This window comes from Colossoma macropomum, unplaced genomic scaffold (assembly GCF_904425465.1).
Source record: "Colossoma macropomum unplaced genomic scaffold, Colossoma_macropomum, whole genome shotgun sequence".
Classification (NCBI taxonomy): domain Eukaryota; kingdom Metazoa; phylum Chordata; class Actinopteri; order Characiformes; family Serrasalmidae; genus Colossoma; species Colossoma macropomum.
The window spans coordinates 50454280-50473853 of NW_023494789.1; the positions used below are offsets into that span (position 1 = coordinate 50454280).

Below are 19574 nucleotides of genomic sequence, written 5' to 3' on the forward strand. Positions count from 1 at the left end.
CCGCATCATCGCACCATCCGCGCCTCCATCCCTCCGAGCGGAGAGGAATAAGCCGGCGAGCAACGCAACAGATCATGCTGAAGCTCCTCTAGCTCTCTCCAGACGTGCGCTTCTCCTCCTGAGATGAGTCTGGGTTCTCGCCCTCATTCCTCCTGACCTGTTTTTCCTCCTTGCAGTCAAAGAAAAGCAGAGAGTGACCCCAAAAACTGACCCCATCAGCATCTCCAGCATCTGGACGTCTCCAGGAGGAGCCGAGGAACTTTAGGATTCCTCCACTCAGGAAGAAAAGGGCTTTTTTTTGGAGGGGGTGGGGGGGATCCTTCCCACCCGTTCGTTTGTCCTTTTTCCTCTTCTCCCTGTCTGCTGGCGAGGGGGCCGGTAAAAGTCTGCCAAGACGCCTCGTGCCGTGCTCCGCGTGAAGAATGGCCAGGCGCGCCTGCCCAAGCCGCCGGAGACGGCGCCCGCGCCCTCGGGCCTCTACATGGAGCGCTCTCAGAGCCGCATCAGCCTGTCCGCCTCCTTCGAGGCGCTCGCCATCTACTTCCCCTGCATGAACTCCTTCGACGAGGACGATGCAGGTGAGTGCGCGCGCGTGGGCGTGAACCTGCTCCTGCTCATCAATTCTGCTCCTCTGGTCCACAGCTTGGTGCCCACCGCACCTGATCCAGCTCAGCAGGTGATGAGCAGGGTTGGCCGAGGTGATTGAAGGACCCTAGAACCAGAATTGATGACCCCTTGCTGGACATCAGCTTGGGGTCCACTAGATGTTGGTGTGTCATAGCATACACTCTTAAAATGATGGTTCTTCAAGGGTTCTTTAGTGAAGAAAATGGGTTCTGTGAAGCACCATAAATGCGTAAAGAACCATTTGCATGATTAAAGGGTTCTTTGCATCTCTGAAGACTGAGAATGTGGTGTAGATGGTTCTGTATAGAACCTTTTTGAAAAGGGTTCTTTGAATCGTGAAAGGGTTCTTCAGATTGACAGAGAATGTGCTGTAGATGGTTCTGTATAGAACCTATTTGAAAAGGGTTCTTTGAATTGTTAAAGGGTTCTTCAGACTGGTAGAGAATGTGCTGTAGATGGTTCTGTATAGAACCTTTTTGAACAGGGTTCTTTGAATTGTTAAAGGGTTCTTCACACTGATACAGAATGCGTTGTAGACAGTTCTATACGGAACCTATTTGAAAAGTGTTCTTTGAATCATGAAAGGGTTCTTCAGACTGGTAGAGAATGTGCCGTAGATGGTTCTGTATAGAACCTATTTGAATAGGGTTCTTTATAGCACCAAAAAGGTTATTCTGTTGTTACAATGTCACTCTTGTAAACACTAGAAGAACCGTTTTTGGTGCTATATAGAACAATCTAGAGCGCTTCCTCTATCAATCTGAAGAACCCTTTCATGACTCACAGAACCTTTTTCAAAAAGCTTCTATGTAGAACAATCTACAGCGCATTCTCCGTCGGTCTGAAGAACCCTTTAAAAGTTCAAAGAACCCTTTTTCAAAAATGTTCTATGTAGAACCATCTACAGCGCATTCTGTATCAGTCTGAAGAACCCTTCAACAATTCAAAGAACGCTTTTCAAAAAGGTTCTATATAGAACCATCTACACCACATTCTCTACCAATCTGAAGAACCTTTTCACGATTCAGAGAACTCTTTAATCATGCAAAGGATTCTTTATGCGTTTATGGTTCCATACAGAACCATTTTCTTTACTCTAGAACCCTTGAGAAAGCAGCTTTTCTAAGTGTGTACCTGCAAAAAGTAGTCAGCAAATGGCTTAGTTCAGGTTCATCTGGACCTGAGATGGAGCAAAAAGGTGGGACCAGAACCCATCAAGAGGTCCAGACTTCTTTACCTGACTCAGAATTTAACGAGAATTACAGCAATTAACAAAACTAATCTGTACAGTTCAGTAATTGAGATGTAAGCAGTGGTTTCATGTGCAGTAGTTCATGTAGACTCAGACTTCTACACATTTCAATGTCCACAACACAAATATAACCATTTTATTTACCACCCAAAACCACCAGTGAAACCAAAACGTGTCTGAGTTTTGATGATAGCACAAAAATGGCAAATCTGAAGAAATATGTTTTTTTGTGGACATTTCTGATTCACAACGCCCGGCATGTATCCCTCCACCATGAATACACGTTGTAAAAAATGACTCATCAGATCAACCTAAAAAATACTACATGTGGTAAAAAGTAAATTAACTATTTTTTTCAACTTAAAAATTACACTGAATGAACGATTCTTCCAATCAAAGTAATTTTTGAGTTCAATAAAACTGGTTCAGCTTCTTGTTACTACATGAAGTATTTTTAGTTTGATCTGACGAGCCATTATTTACAGTGCATTTAAAAGTATATATGCTTTAGGTTCTCAAAACTCTCTGAGGGGTTTAACAGGCACTAAACTCTTCAGACGTCTGGTTCCTATCACCACCACTGTAAACATATCTGACTTCACAAGTTTCTCCAGAAACATCACACCACCCTGAATGACCTGGTTTACATCTTAACCATTTATTTTTGCAGAAATTTTGAAAACTTGGCAGAATAATTGCACTGATTTCCATGTAGTCAGTAAATAATAAGCATTATGACCTAATAAACCCTTAAAACTCTAGACTTAGAGCTCAGTTAGTAATCTTAAGGCTTATTATCTAGTACCTATAATGAATTGTACAGTATCTACAATGGAAATACCATGTAAAGTATGTAGTAATGAGAGCTTGGAATGTAAGTCTATAGAGTTGAATGGGTTAAAAGCTAAGAGATGACCCAAACTATTAGACTCTCTTTATCATTCTTGACCATTAAAAGCGGGCGAGTGATGACCCTAAAGTCCCAGGCTACGTCATTCTATCAGTGTGACTCTTCTGTGGTCTGTTTCTGATTATTTTAGGCTCTGTTTGTTGGGCTGTGGTTTCGAGGCCTGTTTATATCAGACTGATATTCAGTGAGGATCTTTTTAAGCCTCAGTGATGGTGAGCGAGGCGAGTTCTCGCCGGCTACCAAATATAGACTTCAAAAGCTACTTGACTTTGGGATCAGCCTCGAGAGATGATGCTCCACAAGAGTTCTGGCCTTAGAAATTGAATGCTATTTTCATTCTCATTACAGTCCACAGGTTTGTAGCGTTTCCTCTGAACTGAAGGGTGTTGATAGTGAGTTTGTCCTCCTTTGCTGCAGTAACAGCCTCTACTCCTCTGGGAAGGCGTCTAGACGTTGGAACATTGCTGTGAGGGTTTGATTGCATTCAGCTACAAGAGCATTAGTGAGGTCTGTGGAGAGGAATTTGTGCCAAATTGAAGAGCAATCAATGCAGTGGGAAAACCTGAAATGCATGCACAGGTGACACATTTTCTATAGTGGCAAGCGGAAAACGTGCCAAAATGAGAAACAAACCTTCTATTACATTGCTTTCACTTTGCTTGACCTCTTTACTGAGAAACAGCGCATGAGGATTTGCATTTTAAAAATGCTGCATTGGTGTCAGAATTGAATACAGTCCACTTTGAAATGTAATGAGCACACAGCTATTGCTTTCCTCTTTGCACTTTAAACAGATTTATGTCATTGAAATGCAATCATTAGAGGGAAAAACAGTGAAATGCAATGTGAGTTATGCGCCAAAATGAAAAGCAAAACCTCTATTATGTTGCTTTCACATCACATGATGTCTTTCTTATACATCAGATGATTTTTTTTTCATTGAAATGCAACCAAAACAGTGAAATGCAACGAACAGGAGATTGTATTTGAACTTAACATGCAGAATATGCCAAAATGAAAAGTAAAAGATCCATCACACTGAATTAACGTCAGGTTCAGCACAATGAAAAGCAATACAGTCATGCCTTTATTACTTTTTAAGGTGGATTGTGTTCAATTCTGATGCAAATTCAGCGTCTCGTTTTTAAAATGCAAATCTGCATGGTATAGTTTTTCAGTAAAGAGGCCAAGTGATGTGAAAACAGTGTAATAGAGGGTTTGTTTCTTATTTTGGCACATATTCCGCATCTCACCATGGAAACGTGTTATGTGTGCATTGCTTTTCACATTTTTCCACTGAATCAGAATCAGATTTATTGGCTAAGTATGTTGAAAAAAAAAACAAGGAATTTGGTTCCAACTGTTGGTGTCTAGTATTACGTGCAATATACAAACAATGTACAAATAATTTATAGACAATACACAATAATACAAGCACTGGTACTGATGTTGGATGGTCAGTTCTGGATCACTCCAACTCATCCCAAGGTATTGAATGGAGCTCCATCACCCCAGAGAACACAGCTCCACTGCTCCACAGCCCAATGCTGGGGGGCTTTATGCCCCTCTAGCCCACATTTCGCATTGCGCATGGTGACCTTAGGCTCATATGTGGCTGCTTTCTAATGGCTTTTCTGAATTGAGCCTGAATTGAGCCTTAAGGTGCACCTTAAAGCAGCTGAATTCACTCCTCAGTCAGACTGTGGATGCTTTTGGACATATAGTGAAGTAAGATTTTGTGAAATGTGATTGAATCTGGTCTCATGGCTTCCTTCACATTCTCAGAGAATATTGCTCAGTTGCTATCTGAAATGAGATCCAAGGAATCCGATGTGTACAGGCTTGAATCGATGCATGCACACTCGCACTCGACATGCTGTTCTCTCTCGCTGAATCTCAGGCATCGTGAGGTTTCATAATCAAGCTGATATTTTCATTAACTGGCACATTACAGATTATACGTCTTGATGTCTACAACACAAATATAGCCATTTCATTTACTATCCAAAACCACCTGTGAACCTAAGCGTGTCTTCTGAGTGTTGATGATGGGAAAAAAAGGTAAATCTGAAGACATATTTGTCTCACAACACCCTTCATGTATCCCTCCACCATGAATATATTTAAAAATATAAATGTTTTAGGTACTCAAAACTATCGTCTCTGACTTCATTCATAACCTTTTAATGTCATAACTTTCTGAGAGGGAGCGTTTAGAGGGAGATGTCTGGCTCCTATCGCCACCACTGAGAACAATTCTGACTCGATACGTTTCTCCAGAAATGTCACACCACTCTGAATGACTTGCTTTACATCTTAACCATTTCATTTCACAGAAATTTTGAAAAATTGGTGGAATAACTGCACTGATTTCCATGTAGTCAGTAAATAATAAGCCTTAGGATCTGATAAACCCTTAAACTCTAAACTTAGCGCTCAGTTAATAATCTTTAGGCTTATTATCTAGTATCTATAATGAATTGTACAGTATCTACAATGGAAATTCTCTGTAGTAATGTGAGTGATGAATGGAAGGTATAGAGTTAGAAGGGATTAAAAGCTAAGAGATGACCCAAACCGTTAGACTCTCTTTATCATTCTTGACCATTAAAAGCGGGCGAGTGATGACCCTAAAGTCTCAGCCTACGTCATTCTATCAGTGCGGCTCTTCTGTGGTCTGTTTCTGATTGTTTTAGGCTCTGTTTGTTGGGCTGTGGCTTCGAGGGCTGTTTATATCGGACTGGATCAGATGTGAAGGCTTGAATCGATGCATGCACAGTCGCACTCTGCATGCTTTTCTCTGGCTGAATTTCAGGCATCATGAGGTTTCATAATCAAGCTGATATTTTCATTAATTGGCACAATCAGAGAGTTAACGATGGAATGCTAATGTATCTGCTCCACTTACACACGCACTGATTGCAGGTTAATATTTGGTTTATGCTCATGATTAGACGACACAACTCTGTTTGAGTCATTTAACTCTGTTCCGACTGCACACACACACACGCTGGCCACTTTATTAGATACACTTACAGTACTGTTAACATGTCAGATACAATATCAGCTGTTCAGTGTTCAGTGAGTCATTCTCTCCCTTTATTCCAGCTTCCATTCTTTTCAGGAGACTCACTTTCAGTTCCTCAAAGAATCTGCAGACACACCTCCAAAGTTCAGTCTTAGAAGCTGGTTGATCATTTTCTGAAGTAATCAAACACATTCAGTGGTGTTGAGGTCTGGACTCTGGGGCGGTCAGTCCATCGTTCAGCTTCTTTGTTTGATGTGTCCGTCTCCTTTTCTCAGTGAGGCTCTTCTTGACAGCTACACATCCTTTCAGACCCACAGCGCTGAGTCGTCTTCTCACAGTGGAAGGATGGACAGAAACACCTGTGGATGTTTTCAGATCTGAAGCAGCTTGATTTTCTCCTCTCTCTCAGAGATGAAAGCTTTAAGTGCTGTTTATCTGATGGGGGCAGTTTTGGTGTCTACCAGCTCTTCCAGGTGGTTGTTAGGGGCCACATTTTCTCTGTAGCTTCTAATCTTTCCACCTATTTTCCTTTGACTTTCTCCTTCCTTATGCAAGTGGATTAACTTATATCTGATCTCCGCAGAAATATCTCCTGAAAAATGAGTGACTTGTACTTAATGGCTGTTTTGACCGGAAATTAAATAAAGAAGGGCCATCAGAATTCATGTGTTCCTAATGTCTCTTGATCCGTTTGATAAGACTGCTGTACTGCTGTACTAGACATTTTACACACACCGTCTTTTTACATCTCATTCTATACCTCTCTCTCTCTCTCTCTCTCTCTCTCTGTCTCTCGTTTTGTCCTCTTGCCCTCTTTTCTCCTGTGCAGAGAAGGCAGCATCGAAAAAAGAGACGACATGTCTAGCCACTGATCACCAGCGCTGACTACACACTGAGTCTGTCTCTCTCTCTCTCTCTCTCTCTCTCCATGCCATGCTGTTCCCTTCACAGATGAATCCGTCACATGACCACACAACATCCATCTTCCTTATTAACTGATCCATTCAATATTTGCATAAATCAGTAATTAACATGCTAATGAGAGAATATGAGCAGAATTCTGTCTGAGAATCAGATTTAATCTTTAAACTATCCACCAAACGTTTGCCAAAATTTTGTTATCATGGCCATTCTGAAATACCGCCACTGCATTTCAGTCAGGCTAGCGCTGTTTCACCAGAGATCTCGTTATGCTGTCACGCTGTGATTTCGTGCTTTATTGGACGTCTATGTTGTTGTTTTGCGCACCTTCACAGCTCAGAGCAAAGAACACAGTGACGTAGTTTCATGCTGACTAGTGTACTGGCCAGTGCTCCACACAATCAGGGCTGGGAGGTCGGAATACAAGCATTGGGAATATATTTTTCAATACAGAAATTAACCATCTGTATTCAGTCCAAGTTATGTTTTGTAAAGGCTGTATTCAGAATTCAGTTACTTTTACATTTTTAAGAGAATATTTTTAGAATACTTACCCACGAAATCAAATAAATCTACAAAAAAACCTTCAAAAACTATTTACAAATCAATATACTGCATGTAGCAAACATGCTCACTAGATGACCTCGAAAGAGGACCTGAGTAGACTGATAAATCAGTGTGATCGGTTATTAATCTCAGTGTTACTGAGCTCTGCTAAAGCCTGAGTAGACTGATAAATCAATGTGATCGGTTATTAATCTCAGCGTTACTGAGCTCTGCTAAAGCCTGAGTGGACTGATAAATCAATGTGATGATCAGTTATTAATCTCAGTGTTACTGAGCTCTGCTAAAGCCTGAGTAGACTGATAAATCAGTGTGATCGGTTATTAATCTCAGCGTTACTGAGCTCTGCTAAAGCCTGAGTAGACTGATAAATCAATGTGATCAGTTATTAATCTCAGTGTTACTGAGCTCTGCTAAAGCCTGAGTAGACTGATAAATCAATGTGATCAGTTATTAATCTCAATGTTGGTTTTCTTCCAACAGCAGCGATATGCTGCTTGTTTATGTATTGTAATGGACTGCATTACTGAATACATTAAGGACAGGGTACTCAGTATTCAGCCATCACTAGTTTTTCAAAGAATTTTGGCCAACCCTGCACACGACCTGAAAAAGGAAAAGTCTAGGGAAAACCAAAGTCGTGATGCTCATTAAAGGAGGTTTCGTTGTGTTCTTTATAGCTGTAAAAACGTGAGGTGCACTGCACGGTCGTTTTTTTCTTGGAGGCTCCCACTGCCTTTTAGAATGCTACCTCTGTCCAGGAATCTCCCTGTTGCTAAGCAACAACAGCATCGTAACCATCAGTAAGCTGTGCTACAAAGCCAGCGTTTTGATATGAGCAGAAAGTTTAGCTACTACGATTAAATAGCACACATTGATAGTGCTGGCAAAAAAAAGCTAAACTCAGCTGGACACATGACGAGCGTTTGAACCCCCTCCCCCAATTCAACAATAACTTGTATTAAAAAAAGTCTGTCTATGTTTGTTTACTGTGTTTATGTCATTGATGATGTGGTGCCGTATTATGTCTATATGGTTAAAAGAATATTGTGCAAAATTTGAATCTAGATTTCTTTTTTCTTTTAAGCAAAATCCAGTCATAATGCAAAAACATAAGTACACCTACAGTCTTAAAAACAAGGGTTCTTTAGTAAAGACAATGGTTCTATATAAAAAACGAACACTCAAAGAACCCTATATGTGTTTAAATGGTTCTCCAGATTGAAGGAGAGTGTGCTGTGAATGGTTCTATATAGAATCGTTTTGAAAAGGGTTCTATATAGCACCAAAAAGGGTTCTTCTAATGTATATTGACATTGTAACAATAAAAGAATGTTTCTTGTGGCTAAATAGAACCATTTTCAGGAAGGTTTTGTACAGAACCATACACAACACATTCACCATCAATCTATATTAGGTCTGTATACGTTCTACATAGGGCCATTGCCTTTACTAAAGAACCCTTGATCTTTTTTAAGAGTGTAGTTCCTGTGCTGATAGATGGTGGATGTACTGAGAAGTTCCACTGCAGATCTATGAGTTACTGCTGCTGCTGTTCTTCTACTCAGGCAGTTTTTTGGGAGGATACTTCGAGTTCTACTGCAGTCATTATTTCACAGCAGTATCAATACTGGAGTTCGAGCCTCACTGAAATGTTCTTTTAAAACAGCTCAACATGAACTCAGCACTGACTACCGCAGAGCTCTGTTATAAATGAACTTGCCAGCGCGTCACAGCTTCTGTAATAACATCTATTACTCAACGCTGAGGGCGCAGGATGTTTCTGATCACAAATATAGAAACAAAATGATGTGGTAAAAAATGGACTCATACATCGTATTAATGATTTTCAGGGAGGATCCATTAATCTGAGGAACCGGAGTTACTAATCATTCAAGCCAAACACAGGACATCTCTATTTTTAACCACAATTTACCATTAATCTGATTTTATGGGGACATTTGGAGGATAACTTGATTTGATAAACAGCGTTTATGAACTTTCTGATACGTATTATGAAATTTATCGCTGCTGTCGGAACAAAACCTCGAATCTTCATTTTTGGCATTTTTCAGTTTTTGACATAATTTGGAAAAGCCTGTTTGCCTCTACATTGTATGTAAATTCCATGATGAATGGGCCAAAGGAAACGGTCCAAAATGACTTGGACAAAATTCTGGTTCCATTGACTTACATTAAAAGTAAAGCAGGTTTTTTCCTTCTCCTGTAAAGTTACCATTTTAGAGATATGAGGTTTTGTTCTGACAAAAGCATTATTCATGTTGATAACTACAGATAATATTCAGCAAACTGGAATCACTGAGGACTAATCAGCGTGCACATGACCGTTATGTAATATTAAAAGGACCACGTATTTGTTTTCCACTCATTGCCTAATCACTTAATTATTAATTAATTAATTAATCAGTCTGTGGCTGTTACATCAGCTTTCCTCTGTGGTCATTACGCAACAATAACCTACATGTATTACATTATATAATCGTTTGTGGACATATACATGTATCTGCAACAAATCTACAAGTTTGGAATCATTTTCTTAATAATATAAAATGATTTGTTTGCAGATAAATGTATAAAATTACTCTGCTGAAAAAGAAAATCAAAATAAAAGTAATATCCAGAATTTATCATATTTCAGAAGTGGAGATCTTTAATGCAAATGCAAAAATTAATGCATATAAACAATTACTACACTAAATTATAGTATATCATTTGTCATGAAAAACCTCTTGTTTGCAGAGTTCCTGAAAAAAATAAGTAAAACATTTTTAAGTGTAAGTTATTATTGTATTATTGTAAATATTTCCAGTCAAAACAGCCAATGAGCACAAGTTCTTCATTTTTAGCAGATATTTGTGAGGAGATTAGATGTAAAATAATCCACTTGCATAATGAAGGAGAAAGTCAAAGAAAAATAAGTGAAAAAAATCATTTGTTTCCAAAACTGAAGTTTCAAAAACTGAGTAAAAACTACAGAGAACATGAGATTCCTAACAACCACCTGAAAGACCTGGTTGACACCAAAACTGCCCCCATCAGATAAACAGCACTTAAAGCTTTCATCTCTGAGAGAGAGGAGAAAATCAAGCTGCTTCAGATCTGAAAACATCCACAGGTGTTTCTGTCCATCCTTCCACTGTGAGAAGACGACTCAGTGCTGTGGGTCTGAAAGGATGTGTAGCTGTCATGAAGAACCTCACTGAGAAAAGGAGACGGACACATCAAACAAAGAAGCTGAACGATGGACTGACCACCCCAGAGTCCAGACCTCAACACCACTGAATGTGTTTGATTACTTCAGAAAATGATCAACCAGCTTCTAAGACTGAACTTTGGAGGTGTGTCTGCAGATTCTTTGAGGAACTGAAAGTGAGTCTCCTGAAAAGAATGGAAGCTGGAATAAAGGGAGAGAGTGACTCACTGACTCACACAGCTGAGAGCAGATTTAGCTGTTGAGGCGCCTGAGGCTTATAATTTAATACATAAATATGTATATTTGGTTGATATTGATATTTGGTGTATATGTAATGGCAACATATATCAAGAAAAAAAAATTAGTAATTTAGTGCATTTGAATTTTTCCACTCCTTCAGTCGTTTTTAAGTAACTTAGATTTCAAGCTCTACATTTTTAGGCTTTATGAAAGCGTATAAAACTCAGTGCATCATAAAAAGTGCCTCAAACTGTTTAACCAACAGTGCCGTCACAACCTCGCCACTCAGCCCGTCTCAATGTACTTAAAGTCTTCATTCCTCATCCGATTCCTCCTTTCATCTAATTTGCCATGTTGCCGTTTGACGCAAAGGATGCTAAAAAGCCCCCTCGCACCACACGTCTCCATCCAAACCCCCCCGACCTCTTCCCGGCAGAGCAGCAGATTTCTGGCTGAGCGCAACAGAACACTCTGAAGTGCTCGAGCTTATTAACCCTCCTACGCTGACAGGTCCTGCATTGATGCTGCGGCTCAAAATACCTCTGAAACGAACGCGCATCCCCTCGCAGCAACTGCGCGGTGGCGGCTACAGTCTCACTGTTGTGTAAGAGTGCAATGAAACAAGGGCAGAAAGACAGAGAGAAGGAAACAGAGGTCAGGATGATTGATAACGCACAGGCCCTCTGCAGGCCAGAGCTGTGGAAGGACGTACAGACGTCCACCTGCGTTTGGTAGTGATTTAGAGGCTGAGTGTGAAAGTTGACCTATATACTGACGCTCTGTGAAAAGGACATTTCACACTAGACTGGACAGGACCGTAACGCTTCGGTCCACTTAAGGATTCAGAAATGAACTTCAGTATCTGTGGATGTGCTTTTGGAATAATTTTGATATGTTAACAGTTCATTAGCGCATTAGTTAGTCTGCCCTACTGAAAAACCAGCACAGACCACCACAAAGTCCATGCTGGTCTGTGGTTGGTCTTGTGCTGGTTTGATGCTGGTTTAGCTGGTCACCCAGCATGGTCATGCTGACTGACCAGCATACAACATATGCTGGTTTTGATGGCATGCATGTCTCTGCTGGTTTTTCTAGCAGGATGGTTAACTGTAGGGAAGAAAAAAGGATGGCAAAAAAAAGAATAATTATATGTATGTATATATATATATATATATAAAGTCAATATATAATTGACTTTATATATATATACACTCATTGACTGTATATAGTATATATATGATGTACACATTCATTGACTGTATATATAATATAAGCTAATTGACCATATATATATATTATATATATGTATGTATATATATATATATATATATATATATATATATATATATATATATATATATATGATACATCGATTCTATACATGATATATATGATATATACACTCAATGACTGTATATGATACTTATGATAAATACACTCATTGGTTGGAACATGCAGATACTGTTGCTCTCACTGGACGTCAGTGATGAAGATTGGAAACTCAGTGATGGAAATCAGGAGATTTTCATGTTCAGGTTCGGTGTTCAAAATTAAGTTACTGAATTATTGAAAGTAATCAATACATTCTGATGAAGTTTATTCTGTCCATTCATGTAGCTATAACACAATGCACTGCTTTATAATGTGAAAAATCTTTAAGGTCAGAGTAATAATCATAATAACAATTAGACAAATGTGAAGTTGGAGTGGAAAAAACGCACCAGCAAAAAAGTGATAAAAAAGAGAGAAACAGAACATTATTTGCAAATAAATGATTTGAAAAAAAATAATCAATGGGTAAAAATAAATATATATAATTAGCCAATATTAAAGAATAAGAAATATGAATCTCTTGTAAGTCTTTTTAATCATTTCACCCACCCTTATATCCAGCGACAGACGGCCAAATGTCACAGTAAACATTATTCAGGCCATAAATACCAGCGTGATAAGCAAATGACTCAAACGTGGCACCTCAAATGATCACTAGCTTTACATTTTAACTCCATGTTAAACAGTTTAATCTGAAATCAGAGCCGTGTATTCCAGATTAAGAGCAGTATTCGGAGGCAGATAAACAGCTCAGGTGGGAATCTGGGTTAGCAGCGGAGTGACGGCGCGTGCCGTGTTCCTTTCACACCTGCCCATGTGAGGTGCCGCTTACGAGCTTGTAAAGCAGGGTGGTCTCGGATCGATGGCAGGCGAAGTGGTGTTCGATTCCCAGTCATCTCGCACAGGTGAGAAAGCAATCTGTTTTTTTGTTTTTTCTCCCAGAAGACACATGAGTGGGGAGGCGGACTGGCAGAGAGATAAATCTAGCACATGCTGTACTGAAGAGGCCTGTCTGTCCAATCTCGGCTTAAAGGCTTCATTTTCTACTGGCAAACACTTCAACACACAAACACGGACAGAGAAATGTTTAATTATTCCACAAATTCCCATTCAGTCAAATAGTCAAATTCACTACGTCGACCATTCTAGTGAATCGGCTCAAACTGCAGGCCCACAAACTATTGAAAAACAATGAAGTATTCAGAGTTAGATCTTTACAAGGATTATGTTCTGATCTATTTAAACCCAAGGCATTAATAGAGATAATAAAAAGCTAAATATATACAAAATCATTGTTTATAGGGTACTTTCTGTTGGGAGGTGTCTGTCCCAAACCCTAACCTCTAAATTTATACTTCTGAAAATAACACTTACATTTGTTTGGCAATTTTTTTCAGTGCTGTTTGTGACGTTGAAAGATTTAGGTTTATCATAAGTTTCAGTTTTAAATTACAAAAGAAAGCTGTCCTACATTTTCATGTCACTACCAAAGTTTTAGACTGTAGGCGGAGCTTTATTTTAGCCACGCCCCTGCATTTTAGAGCAGGAAGTGAGGCTGCATCCCTGTCCCTCATGGCCACATGGTCAGCAGTTAGATCCCATTGTTTTGAAGTAAATGAGTCCCAAAGTCTGAAAATCAGTGTGGAACATTAAGAATCGTCATATTTTCTGCAGTTCAGCACTTTTTAGTGTTTTAATGGAAAATATGATGATTTTCTGTGTGAACAGCTGTTCAGAGCTGTGTTTGCTGGTCATGTACTGCTGAGTTTCTGAGCTCAAAATGAGCTAAAATTGTCACTGAAACAGTCACTACTGACACATTTGGAAAGTTTTGGTAGAGACAAAATGGAATGTTCACTCATTTATTCTAATAAAATAAACATAATTAAGGTCAATCAAATTATACCAATTTGCTAGAATGATCCACATATGGAATTGTGGTGGTGATAGGAACCAGGGGTCGCCATGACTACAACACAAATATAGACATTTTATTTACTATCCAGAACCACCAGTGAACCTACACGAGTCTTCTGAGTTTATATGGAATGTTGATGATGGAAAATAGTGAAAAAATATCTGGAAAACTATTTTTTCTCTGGGGGCTATTTTGGCTCACAACACCCTTCATGTATCCCTCCACCATGAATGGATTTTAAAAGTACTTTTTAGCCCGAAAAACTTTCGTAAAACAGTGTCTCAGTCATCAGTGAATTCATAACCATTTCATGTAGTAACTTTCTGTGAGGGAGCTTTTAGAGGTGGACAATTCTGACCCTGTAAGTTTCTCTAGAACGGAGCGTTTCACACCAAACCACTCTGAATGACTCTGTTTACATCTCAACCATTTCATTATTTTGAAATTTCAAAATATCAGTGGAGTTTCCCTTTGAGCCTGCATAATGTGAACCTGACAATGTGCCATTTTATACACTGTATATGAGCTGATGATGGTTTGTGTCTCGTCTTCACTGTTTCTCTCTCATTGTTATTTGTATCGTGTATGAAGCACAGACGCTGTAGTGAGCCACGAGCCATTTGGTGCTCACCACTTTGAGCTGGCATCAGATGATAGAGCTCATGATGGTGAGACAGGAGGTAAAGGCAGATGGTTACGACGTACGTCATACGCCGAAAAATTTCCAGATTCACCGGCTGTTGTGTGTTTTTGAAAGTGAAGGGTTTGGAACCTGAGAGTGTTTCTGTCTCTGTGGGTCATTTGTCGTATTAATAACTCAGTTCCCACATACAGTCACATAAATACGACCACTAAAGACACTTTCAGGTACTCATCTCTCAATTTGTCTCAAATGAACTGATCTTAAATCTTAAATTTGAAGTTGACTTAACTGCCTGTTTAGCTAACAATGGAAATTTCCCTTTACTCACAGCTTTAGTTCTATGTTTTATTATCTTACCATACAAATCAAATCAAATCACGTTTATTGTCACATCACATTTGCACAGGTGTGAAGGTGAGTGGAAATCTTAGGTGCGTAGCCCCCCTGTAGTACTTAAATATAAAAAAATATAAGAAAAGAAACAAAAAAATCTACATATGTATAAATATACACACATTAGACTCTAAATATATACACATATACACAATACACACATCAATATACACCATTGTTGCACCATTCCAGTATACAGTTTTTGTACACTCTTAAAAGTAGGCACCTAAAAAGGTTCTTGAGCAATGTCACAATGGAACCACTTTTGGTTCTCTAAAGAACATTTCAGTGGATAGTTCCACATAATGTAAAAGTGCCAATTCCATTCTAGTTAAAGGTTTATTACTGCACTGTACATCCAAGTCAAGAACCTTTATTCTTAAAGGGGGAATTCCTTTGAGAAAAAAAAATTCCTGTACAATTAAATGACTGAGATGTTAACAACTCTGAATGGAGTTTGGTGTGAAACGCTCTGTTCTAGAGAAACTAACCGACTCAGAACTGTTCACAGTGGTGGTGATAGGAACCAGACGTCCACCTCTAAAAGCTCCCTCACAGAAAGTTACTACATGAAATGGTTATGAATTCACTGCCTGTTTGATAGTTCTGGAAAAAAAACAACTTATTTTCCAGATTTTCCACTATTTTCCATCATCAACATTCCATATAAACTCAGAAGACTTGTGTAGGTTCACTGGTGGTTTTGGATAGTGAATAAAATGTCTATATTTGTGTTGTAGTCATGGCGACCCCTGGCTCCTATCACCACCACTGTAAAGAAATCGGAAAAGTCGGGAATTGGTGGAATTCCCCTTTAGGATTGCACATTGCATATATGAAGAAAAGGAACAGATTTGGGCCACTTTTACCTGCCGTGTGAACGCAGCCTTTGTGTCTGAAGGCCCTGCTATCCGTGCCCAAATAATGAACCCTCCTTCAAAGCCACTTAGATCTTTTCCTCTTGATCATCTTGATCCAAAATTGAGGTCAGCTGGGCTGCTCAGCATTTATACACATGGCACAGAGTATGGCTGTGTCTCAAATGACTTCCTTCTCCCTACGTAGTGCACTACGTAGGACACGACGTAACAGCTTCTACACCCAAATTGTGTGTGATATATCAGAAACACTTTTATACATGCATTCATAAGGTGTTATATGGCATACATAGCACCTTATAATACTGGGCATAAGCTTGTATAATCTGTCTACTTATAATAACATGCATAAGGCTTTATAAAGCAAGAGTATTTGACTTCATAAGGTCAGGTTCTGTGTCTCCCATAGCTGTTGGGGTGGAATTGATTATACCCGACAGATGTTTACCTGGATGTCGGTCTGTTGTGATAAACATAGACCCTGTTATAATGTGCTATATAACAAACATGTATGCTGTGAGTGTTTTATGAATGCAGATAATAATGTGTCATGAAACCTGACGTTAAAAAGCTGTGTACTCTTATTTCATGCATTGCACATGAAGTATTGATTATATAGCACACAAGTGTGGTGATGAATTACAATGCACTATATAGAGAATAGGGAGCTGTTTGAGATCCACCCTATGGAGGGATGTTAACTGCTTAACTGAATCATGTCTGTACGCAGCTGCGCTCATCATGTTTCTCCACTAGTTTATTCAGGTATTTCATTGTGCTTTATGCACTCATACAGTTTCTGTGGTTTTATGTACCAAAAACAATTCATAATTCATTTTAACATGACCATTTTCCAACACCTCTTTATCCCTTAGAGATAGACTGAAACGCTCCTTATAACTTCACTGAGTGGGTGGGGCTAAAGTGCCATCTGCCAAATATGTAGATATATGTAAATATATTGACATCACAAATCCAGTGTTTACAGTTTATTTCTATCTATGGATTGCATGGACTGAGGAGTGACCAGTACACTTTCAAAAAGGATCTTCTTCAAGGGTTCTTTAGTAAAGAGAATGACTATATAGAACCGTGAAGACTCAAAGAACCCTTTGCATGCTTAAGTGGTTCTTTGCATGGTGAAATGGTTCTTCAGCTTGATGGAGAATGTGTTCTATAGGGTTCTTTACAGAACCTATTTGAAAAGGGTTCTATGTAGCACCAAAAAGGTTCTGTCATTGTTATGATGTCAAGCTTGTATAAGCTCTAAGATTCATACTTTATTTTTACCACGCTTTTTCCTTTAATAAGCTCATTTTAATAACACTTAATCCCTTTGTCTTTAAATTCCTTTTTTGTTTTTTGTGTTTTGCTTTATTGTACAACCCCATTTCCAAAAACGTTGGGACGCTGTGCAGAATGTAAATAAAAACAAATTGCAATGATGTGTAAATCATATGCTGCCACCCAGACAACGTCTTTTTCAGGGAAGGCCTTGATTATTTCAGCCAGACAATGTCAAACCACATTCTGCATGTATTACAACAGCACTGCTCTGTATTAAAAGAGTCCGGGTGCTAAACCGACCTGCCTGCAATCCAGACCTGTCATCAATTGACAACATTTGGAGGGTTATGAAATGAAAAATATGACACATGAGCCCCCTGAACTGTTGAGCAGCTGAAATCCTGTATCAAACCAGAAAAAGAAAACATTTCACTTTCTAATCTACAGCAGTGTCTCCTCAGCTCCCAAACGCTTACAGAGTGTTGATAAAGAAGAGGTGATGAAGCACAGTGGTAAACAGGCCCCCGTCCCAACTTTTTTGGAATGTGTTGTTGGCATCAAATTAAAAATGGGCAAATATTTTTCAAAAAACAATAAAATAACTCAGTTTCAACCTTTGATGTGTTGTCTTTGTAGTATTTTCCTTTAAAAACAAGGTGTACATGATTTGCACATCATTGCATCCTATTTTTATTTACATTCTGCACAGCGTCCCAACTTTTTTGTATTTTTTTTTTTTGTATTTTGCACTTCTTTTTAATTATCTTTTTTATTCCTTTAAGCACTGTATCTTTTTAGTGCTCCAATTTTATTCTTTTTCACTCTTAAGCACTTTGTCTTTATTTCTCCTTTTGATGTTCTGTTTTATGTTTATTTATTTAAAGCACGCTGAATTGCATTTGCATGTGAAATGTTTTGTATACATTTTTTTATTTAACATTAATCAATCAATTAACCTTTATTTTGACTCAGAAATACGCTGAGGGTATTTGGTATTTGACTCAGAAATACAGTGGGCGGGGCTAAAGTGCTGTTCAATCAATCAAGATAAAAAATGAAGAGACCAGTAAAGAGATCCTTTTATATTGAAATTTATCGATTAGTTTTAACTACTATAGCATGGTTTTATTTATTGTTACCCTTATTAATTAAATCTTAATTAAGACATCAATTAAGATTGAATTAAGAAAGAGAACAATACAATAAAAAAAAACAAGATATAATAGTTAAAAACCAATTCATAAATTTCTATATAAAGGATAAATAAAGCAAACTAAAATTTAAACAAAACAAAAACAGTAACATAAAAAAGGAAATTTAAATTTTTTGATCAACCAAATTAAATGAAATAAAATAAACTAGTTGGAAAAAATAAAATTAAACAAAAATGAGAAAGGAAAAAAAATCAAACTCAACTAAAACAGTAACTGATTGTCTGATAGAGGTTCGAGATTAAAAGTTTAAAATGATTGAGTGTGTTTTAGAGACTCCTGTAGTGAATTCCAGCTCTGTACTGTAGCTAAAAGTACCAAAAGAAGCACCTGAGAGGTGATCCAGTCAATATATTGGCTCTTTATATCCTAATCAGAGTCACGCTCCTGTGCTGTAAAGTTGTAGCACGTGCACATGGTGGCTGATGTATTGATCTGACCTTTGTGGTGAGTTTTGAGAGACTCGGATGTCACAGGCAGTTTAGCTAATGGTGGATCTGTTTGGTTTGGAGTGTTTATACAAGCCACTCTGATCAGATCTGCTGAATGGATCTGCTTTAGGCTCAACACAATGGCTACACTTACTCCACAACATCCGCCCACCTACTCACGGCCTATTGTAGAGCGGAGCGTCTGCAGTACGAGCGCTCACTGTCAGTTCACTTCATGAATAGATGATGCTCTTTTCATTGAGTGAAGGCCAGGGGAACGTTATGAATAGCTGCCTGGTAACTTTTTTGTCCAGGCTGGCTTAATAGTATCTAGAATAATTCTCATGCAGTCTGTGCTGCTCTCAGAACAGAACAAAATAAAGCCAGTGTCTATTTATGAAACTGATTCGCTCCCATTCGCTCTGGTTGACTACATTTGTACAGTATAATTGCACAAATAAAACATTTTTAAAAGGATAAATTAACTATGACAGTGATATTTGCTAATAGCCAGAAGAAAGTAATCTGAGTTGACTGTAAATGTTCATTATAAATCACAAAGGAGCAGAATTTAATGGACTGGTATGCTACATTTTTCTTGGTCCACTTAAAACATTTGTCAGAATCAGAATCTTTATTCGCTGAGTACCAGGTGTACAAGGAGTTTCTCTTCAACATAAAATTAAACCCAGTAAAATAAATATTGAAAAAGATATACAATAAAC

General features: G+C 38.5%; 1 protein-coding gene across 1 annotated transcript in view; it reads left to right on the plus strand.

Moving 5' to 3' along the window:
* Positions 1-481: 481 nt before the first annotated feature.
* Positions 482-19574, plus strand: part of rims4 (regulating synaptic membrane exocytosis 4) — a 55649-nt gene continuing 36556 nt past the window's right edge. The window contains exon 1 of the mRNA XM_036571581.1: positions 482-578. Within this exon, the coding sequence (XP_036427474.1) occupies positions 482-578 (97 nt within the window). The remainder of the gene's footprint in view (positions 579-19574) is intronic.